Source organism: Falco punctatus (genome assembly GCF_963210335.1).
Source record: "Falco punctatus genome assembly, chromosome: 14".
Classification (NCBI taxonomy): Eukaryota; Metazoa; Chordata; class Aves; order Falconiformes; family Falconidae; genus Falco; species Falco punctatus.
In genome coordinates, this window is record NC_137594.1 from 6,140,141 (window position 1) to 6,148,069 (window position 7,929).

At 42.5% G+C, this 7,929-nt stretch overlaps 1 protein-coding gene across 1 annotated transcript; it reads left to right on the forward strand.

Moving 5' to 3' along the window:
* Window positions 1–7: 7 nt before the first annotated feature.
* On the forward strand, window positions 8–7,278 carry GCSH (glycine cleavage system protein H). The gene is made up of 5 exons (XM_080410788.1): window positions 8–218; window positions 3,477–3,556; window positions 4,794–4,857; window positions 6,450–6,581; window positions 7,149–7,278. Exons 1-5 carry the CDS (start codon window positions 101–103, stop codon window positions 7,244–7,246), a joined length of 492 nt encoding a protein of 163 aa, XP_080266914.1. The 5' UTR covers window positions 8–100; the 3' UTR covers window positions 7,247–7,278.
* Window positions 7,279–7,929: the final 651 nt, after the last annotated feature.

The following is a 7,929-nucleotide window of genomic DNA, read 5'->3' on the forward strand; positions in this document are numbered from 1 at the left end:
GCGCGGGCCCGGCCCCCGCTGCTGAGCGGCTCCCCGGAGCCCGGGGCCGCCCCTCCCGCGCCGTAGCGGCCGCCCCCGGTGCCGCCCGCCCCCGGCAAAGATGGCGTGGCGAGCGCTGCGGCGGGTCGGGCCGTGCCTGGCGCCGCGCCTCTCGCCGCTACCGCCGCTGCGGCTGCCCGCGGCCCGCCGGCTGGCCACCAGCTCGCTGGTGCTGTCCGGTGAGTGGGGCCGGGGGGGGCGGCGGGGCTGTGGCGGGCGGCGGCCAGCGGGAGAGCGGCCGGGCGCTGAGGGGGGCCGCCGCTGCCTGAGGGCTCCCGGGCGGGCGGCTGCCGCCGGGCCGGACCCCGCTCCCGCGTCCGGCGGCGCCCTGCGCGGGCAGCCTGGCACCGGCGCCCGGAGGCGCTGAGGCGGGTCGCGGCCGGGCGTCGCGGGATGCTGCAGCCCCTCCGCCGCGCCGGGGCGGGGGTGTCCCGGCGGGGGGCGCGGAGGAGCCTCGCAAGATGGCTGGAGCCCCTCGGGGGCGGTGAGCGCTGCCGTGCCGGTCCCCCTTGCCCCGCTGCCGGCGCCGTCCCGCCCGCCGTGAGGCGCCCGCCGCCCCGGGAGCCGGCGGGAAGCCCCGGCCGTGCGGCAAAGCCCCAGGCGGGGGCTCCGCGCCGCGGCCGAGCGGGGACGACGTGAACCTGGCGAAAAAAAGCGGCAACCGCGAGTAGCGGCAGCTCCGCCGGGCTGGGCTACCGGGGGCTGGGGGCGCCGCGGCTGCGCTCTGCCCCGCCGGCTCCTCGCAGCGCGGGCTCGGTGTGTTTGCACCGAGCGCCGTTAATTGTGGCCGTGCCCGCTGCCGGGGAGCTCCCGGTCGGTGGCGGTGAGCCGCAGCAGGCAGCAAAGCGGGATCAGCCGTACTGCAGCCAACAGAAACGCTGAAAAGGCAGGAGAGGAGGAGAACGTGCTATAAAAGTAATGACCGCCACCGAGAACAGGTCGTAAATTTCCTTCCAGACAGTCCTGACCTATCTGTTCCACTGCCTCTGCTGCAGGTGACAGCAATGACGTTCATTAGGCATTATCTGCAAATTAAGTCAGTCAAGAGCTAAGCTTTTTTCGCTCTTCTTGCTCTTAACTGAACCCACTGCTCTTCTATAGACACAACTTGAAGGAGTAACATAAACGACGCTTTTGTTTTAGGCAGAGGAAAAAGGTTTGTACGCCTCTGCGGAGGTGTGAATTTTTCTTCACTCTTCAGGTACACAGATACGGAATATTTAATAGAGGCAGGCCAAACTACACCAAGGTCGGAATTCGGGATGTGCTAGTCAAGCTGAAACCAAAGTCGCGTTGAAATGAATGCAGCTAGAGTAAATTCAGTTGCTCTTCTGAAAAAGTATGCTCACAGAAGAGATTTGGTATGCTTTGACACTCTGTATTCATTTAATAAGATTTATTTAATGGGCTGATCACATAAGCCCAAAGTTCAAATTTAGAGATTACTCATTAACTGTTTTTAATTTGACCTTTACTTTATTTGCAGTGGGTTTTGTTGCACGGCTAGAATTTTTCATTTTTCACTTGGTTTTTTTGCCCTGTAAGAAGCCATGTGCTCTTCTAACCCCTGGGAACATTTTACAGCTGTGTTCCAAACTGATCATGAAAGCCATCTGGTTTGGGGTCTTTTGGGGGTTTTTTTCACCTTGCGTTATAAAAAAATCTGATACAATGTAACTATCCTACATAAAAACATACTGGTTGGCTTCTTTGTATGTCACAAGTGTTCAGCTTGTATTGGAGATTCTGTGTCATTCTCTGTTCTTAACGGTTCATTACTCATTCCCAGTGAAACTTCTATGGGTTTAATGGCTTGACCTCAAATGATTTAACACATTTCATTTGTTCTGTTCATTAGAATGTGTCCTGAGAGATTTTTGTAGGTATAAATAATGCTAGCTGAAATTCTCTGGGTTTTCTGAGTGATAATTCATGGAAAAATACTTAATATTTGCATTTCAGTCAGAAGTTTTTTGTACTGTACTTGCACAAACATATATTGCTCTACTGAGGCCTGTAAAACTTAGGCCATCTTCAGAGACAAACCATTTTATCTGAGATTTGCTTCTCTTTTAAATGTATTCAGACATAAATAAAGACGATCAACTACAGCTGAAATGACTGACTTGCAATGGAAAGATTATAGCAGGTCTACAGGGAGAACTTGTGTTTTTCCTTCATGCACAAGTTTAGAAAATATACCAGGTTTTGCAGAAGTGTAGTTTCTGTAGCAGGTATGAGGAGGCCAGCCTAGAAAAAGTGCCCGAGAGGAGAATTTTAAACTCCAAAGGAAGCTCCAGCTGTAGGAAGGTCCAGCTGTGCTACTCTGGCACTACTCACACAGGGAGCTCTGATTAAGAAGCTACCTCCTCTGGCTTCCAGAGCATCCCTTGCCTGATTGGATAGATGCTAAAAGTGAAAATTATAAATAAATAATTTTAAAAAAAAAGGGGGGGGGGCATGATGTGTATCTATGGGAAAATGATGGAAGTGAAAAAACAGAGAAAGCAGGCTGAAAATGCTCGGAGTAAGAAAAGCTCCAGGTAAAATGTTAGCAAGAAAAATGTTGCCTATTAATTATTACTTTTGAAGTTTCTCTGTATGACTTTGTAAAAAGAATTGCTTCTAATAAAAGCCAGTACAAGTTGTCCTGACTCTTACAGATCCAAAATATATGTAGAATTGTAAGATTGCTGTGAAAAGACTTTAACAGAGTCTTCAGTATGTTTGTTTTAAAACTATGCAGAATAACTACTGTGGTGTTCTTACATTATAACAGAGAGCAAGTTCTCTTAAGAAACAGTTGCCTGTATGAGTTGCCTTAGGAATTTGCCTTAATTTTACATAGATCTGTGACAACATTAAAAAGGGAGAAATAGACTCTTCAGGCAATGTTGGGGGAGGTAAGGGAATCGGCTGTTTTGCTGCAACTTTTTGTACTTCAGCTGATGGCTTTAAGTACTTTGAATGAGGTGCTGTGACACTGATACTGTTTCTAGAGTCATTAACACTGGCCTTCCCAGAAATAATAAAGTGGTTGTCAGGAGCAAACACTAAAGATGCTTGAAAAGCCACTATGCTATCATAGAAATGCGTATCTATGAGTAAAGTACACATACTTGCTTTAGATTTATACTTTTCTTTGAAATGGAACTACTCCTTTTGCTCCTGTACTGTACCAGTCTCTGGATGGTTGCACAGGAACTAGTCGTGCTCTCAGCAGAACACCTAGTGAGCATCTACCGCGTCACGAACCCACCAGCTGAACAAAGCGCTTCTGTCAATTGTGTGTGCTCTTTAACATTTTCCAAGAAAAACGAACAAAACTAAACTCAGTAAACCAAAACAAAACACAGTTTAAGCCTGCAAATGTGTTGTTGTATTCAAGTGAGCAGCATGTCACTTATTTCTGAAATATCAAGTTTGTTTTGTTGTAGCCCGTAAATTCACAGACAAGCATGAATGGATATCTGTTGAAAATGGCATTGGAACAGTAGGAATCAGCAATTTTGCACAGGTATTGATCTCTTCCCCCCTTACCCAAGTCTGCAATATTTATTTATGCATATCTGCTCTTGTCCTTGCTCTTTGGACAGTTCCTGGTTTTTATTGTTCTAACTGCATATGCTATATGCTGAACGTGATTTTTGGACTTGGATCTAGCATATTAATTTGTGAGGTGAATGCTCCTTCAGCGTTCTGATAAATTCTTAATCACTTGACATTGAGCCTAGGGAGAGCTGAACTTGAGAAGAAACTCGGTGGTTCAGCAGAAGTTAAAACCTTCTTTATTACTTCAGTTCTTACAGGCCTGAGGAATCCATGGCTATGTGAAGAGAATATCGTGCACTTTTCAGGCCAAATTTCCCTTGAACGTGAATATGGCGCAACCCCTCTGGCTAAAGAGCAATTGTGAATAGAAGTAGATCATGGCATATATTTCTTGCTCTAGGATAGGAATTCCTTTGGCTTTTTTGTTGTCTTTTGTTCTTGTGCAAGTACTTGATTTGCAATAGTCACAGGCAAATTGAGGTTAGAGACTTGCTGTACCTGAAACTTAAGAAAATCTAATGTGAGAAGCTATCGGTGAAGTGAAACTGATGTTTTTAGGACAAGCGGTATTTCCCTTAATCTCGGTTTTCTGTAGATAACACTAATACTCTGTAAGATCCCTAGTCTTTTGTGAGACAGGGTACACGAGTTAGTGAAGAGGCAGAAGCCGGTTCTGGTTGAGCTGATTCTTATGGTGATCAGACCCCCTTATTAAGTCAGTAAGGGCAAACTGTATGCTAATAGCTCGCCAGTTGTCCATGTCTCTGGGGAGGGATCACTGTTTTCTTTCAAATTGCACTAGAAGTCAATCCCCTCTGCTTTGTAACAAAAAGGTAATTCCCTCAATTCCCTGGGAACTTTGTCCTTTAAAACAGTTGTTACTCTAGTTGACGCTAATAAGATCAGCAGATGTTATTTCTCATTCTGCCTGAAGAAATCTGTATATAAACCTTGTAATTCAGCCTGAGGGCTATTAACACTGTAATAGATCAACAATAATCTAGCATTTGGGGCATGATAATAAAAAGTTCTTTTGAAGTTGAAGGTTTAAAAAGAAAAAGTGAAAAATACATAGTCCTTGAAGAATGAGAACTAAATCTGAGACGACATTACCTATATAACAGATTCTAGAGTTACTGTATCAGACCTCTCCTGTGTAGTTTCTTTAATGTATGCTCTGATGCTTTTGTTTTTCTTTTAAGGAAGCATTAGGAGACGTTGTTTACTGTAGTCTTCCAGAAGTTGGGACAAAATTGAGTAAACATGGTAAGTTTCTGCTCTTCATTGCCAATGAAGTAATTATTCTCCTCATCCCTTTGCAAAGATTGATTTTTATGAAGTAATCTTTATGTTCATTAATACCATGATAAATCTTCTAGATGCAAAATAAATTCAGGAGTTTCTACAAGAGACTGCTTTAATTTCAAGTTTTCACTCACTGTCAGATCATGCAGGATAGCAGAAAATACCTGCTTATTAAACTGGAGACATTTATTTAAAAATCAAATATTTGAAATACTTTGGTAGTAATTTTATCTACACTCTGTTCTTAAAATATTTACGCTTTGATTTGGACTTGCTAGTGTTTGGGCTAGCTTATTTGTAATTCTGCAGTTACATTGTGCAACTCGTGAAATGAGTGAAACACATAATTGATATCAAGCTCTAATTTTTCTGTAAATATACAGACTCAGTAATTTGGGGTATCAACTGTAATCATAGGATTTTGCTCCTGAGCAATGTAGAAATTGTTAAATTACATAACAAATGATTAAGAATGGTCCATGTTAAGAAGAGTGAGCATTAATAGGTAAAAGGAAAAGCCTATTCCTGTATTTACATGGAGAGCTGTCTTGCTAGTAGTATATGAAGAAAAGATTGTCATTAGCTTCAGACATTGCAGAAAAAAAAAGGTAGATTTACTGAGATAAAGTAGCAGGCTTTTCTTTCCCCATCCCCCTTGTGGAATAGGTCCATATCTAACTATTTTGGACAAATCTATTGCATCCCATTGAATGGTGAATGTTAGACAAGAGGCCTTTCTGCTTTGGGTTTTAATTAACAAACTTGTGGTTTTGTTTTAGCTGAAGGAATTTCATTTCCATTTAGTTCTTCCTCTCTTCTACCCGCTCTGCCCTTAGTCTAATTCCAAGCTTTCCCAGAACATGTTGTTCTCTGATTCCTTGTGCTGATGCCTATCTACTCTTCTGACAGCTCTGTGTTCCTTCAGCCTCTGTCGTGTTTGCTTGTGGCTTAGAGTTGCTCTGGACTAACGAGGCACCACTTCCATAAGTGCCTACAAATCAGAAACAAGGGAAGAGCAGCAGAGTGATTCCAGAGTGGTGCTTCTGAATAATTATGTGTTTTCCAATGAGCACAAACATAACACTTGATAGTGTTTCTGAAGAAAAACTGGGGTTCCTGAAATTATGCCTGTGTCTATTTTGTAACCAATTTATGTATAAAAAGGTTTGAATTGTAGATAAAAAGCATATTGAGGTATCTTGCAGCAAGAGCTGGATGTGTTTCCTTCTAACACAGTTTCACATCATATATATATTGGGCTTTAGCCAAAGGATTAGCCAAGTGTAAGAAATCTCTGTCTCTTCTGTAGGAGCCATCTAGGTAACATTATACAAGTTCCCCAGAAAAGTTCAGGAGAGTAAACATTAAACTTAACACTGCTGATCTTTGTCATAAAGTTGGTGACTTCGATGTCTTTGACAGTTTTCCTTGCTCAACATCAAGAAACTTCTTGAACAGCTAGGTCATCACCAGAATGTCTGACTAAAAAAAAAAAAAATTAAAACGCTTTATATTTTCCTCTTAAAAGCATTCAATCATATTCTGTGTTTCAGATGAGTTTGGAGCTTTGGAAAGTGTGAAAGCTGCTAGTGAACTCTACTCTCCTCTCTCAGGAGAAGTGACCGAGATTAATGCTGCCCTTGCAGATAATCCAGGGCTTGTCAATAAATCTTGTTATCAAGATGGTAAGATGTCATTTTTATCTTTCAATAATGAATACCACCTGGATCCTTGCTATCACAAATAGCTGTGCAGTTCCCAGGTCTTCCAGTTTAATGGTGTGGAGGCTTAAAGAGAATATATTGACTACAGTTCAAGCCCAATAAAATTTAACATGGAAGTATTACTGTAGTCTTGTCTTTGCTGACAGCTGTTTTACAGTGTGTTCTTTTCAGACATTGACTGTGCCTGATATTTTTCTTGATTGCATTTCTCTTTTTTTTTTGATCTTGTAACAGCTCATGACACTGAGAGGTCAGGCTCTTCTACTCTTCCTAGACAGTGTCTCCATAATGCCACTGTCAGAGACAGTACTAAATTAGACAACTGGTCTGACTCCGAAGGCCATTTGTTATGGCAGGCTGTTTATTTTTTAAAGTACTGAAACATTATTTTCCCTGCACAAGAAAGCCTGTTGATTCTACCAGTGTTGCAGAGCTTGCATGCCTACTGGGGGTGCTTTTCTAAGACAGTAACAGGAATTAATCTTTCTTGTAGGATATTAGCAACTGATTTTCATTTCCTAACTACAGGCTGGCTTATCAAGATGACTGTGGAAAACCCTGCTGAACTTGATGAACTGATGAATGAAGATGCCTATGAGAAATACATAAAATCCATTGAGGACTGAGCTGGAATAATGAAATAAATCCATATAAAATACTTCAGTGTAGTTTGTCATCAATCAGTGAAGTGCAGAATATCCAGCTTTGGCAACCTGAAAAATACCACTTCTGATCACATATACAAGGTCATAAATAATTGCAGTGATAAAAACGTTTAACATCTGTATAACTGCCAAGTTTTTTTTATTCTGTTGTCTGATTTATGTAACTTCAGGACGTTACCTGTAATATTTTGGGAGACAAAATTTATTTGCTAAAACATATACTTCCCAAGATTCATTTGACAATCAAATTCAGTAACAACAGCCTTAATATGGTAATGCTGTAGTAGGCACATGACTGTTCTCATAACCTGGACTTGAAATACTTTTCTGTTGCTTCCAAGATACTGAAAAGCAGTGTCTCCTTCACCTCCTAATACTTTTCCTAATTGTAGTTGCAAAGATGACACCAAAAAAGGAGAAGCCGTATCAACTACCTCTTTGCATGATTTTTACTTCTTTACAGAATTTATTAATCCTTTGTTTTACTTCTTCATTTTACTGTGTAATCAAACAGTTGTGCCTTTAAGGCAGAAGGTATGGTACTTGTCTTCTGATTTATATACTTTCCTAGTATGCAAAGCTCATGCAATGGTAGTTTGTCAAGGTTCTAGAGGGGATTGTTTAGGCTGTATTTTTTTTGTCTA

Excerpts from the sequence above, each read along its gene's own strand:
- GCSH (XM_080410788.1), top strand. The coding sequence starts at position 101 with ATGGCGTGGCGAGCGCTGCGGCGGGTCGGGCCGTGCCTGGCGCCGCGC. Across the intron at positions 219-3,476 it reads CAGCTCGCTGGTGCTGTCCG|CCCGTAAATTCACAGACAAG; the intron begins GTGAGTGGGGCC and ends GTTTTGTTGTAG. Across the intron at positions 3,557-4,793 it reads GAATCAGCAATTTTGCACAG|GAAGCATTAGGAGACGTTGT; the intron begins GTATTGATCTCT and ends TTTTCTTTTAAG.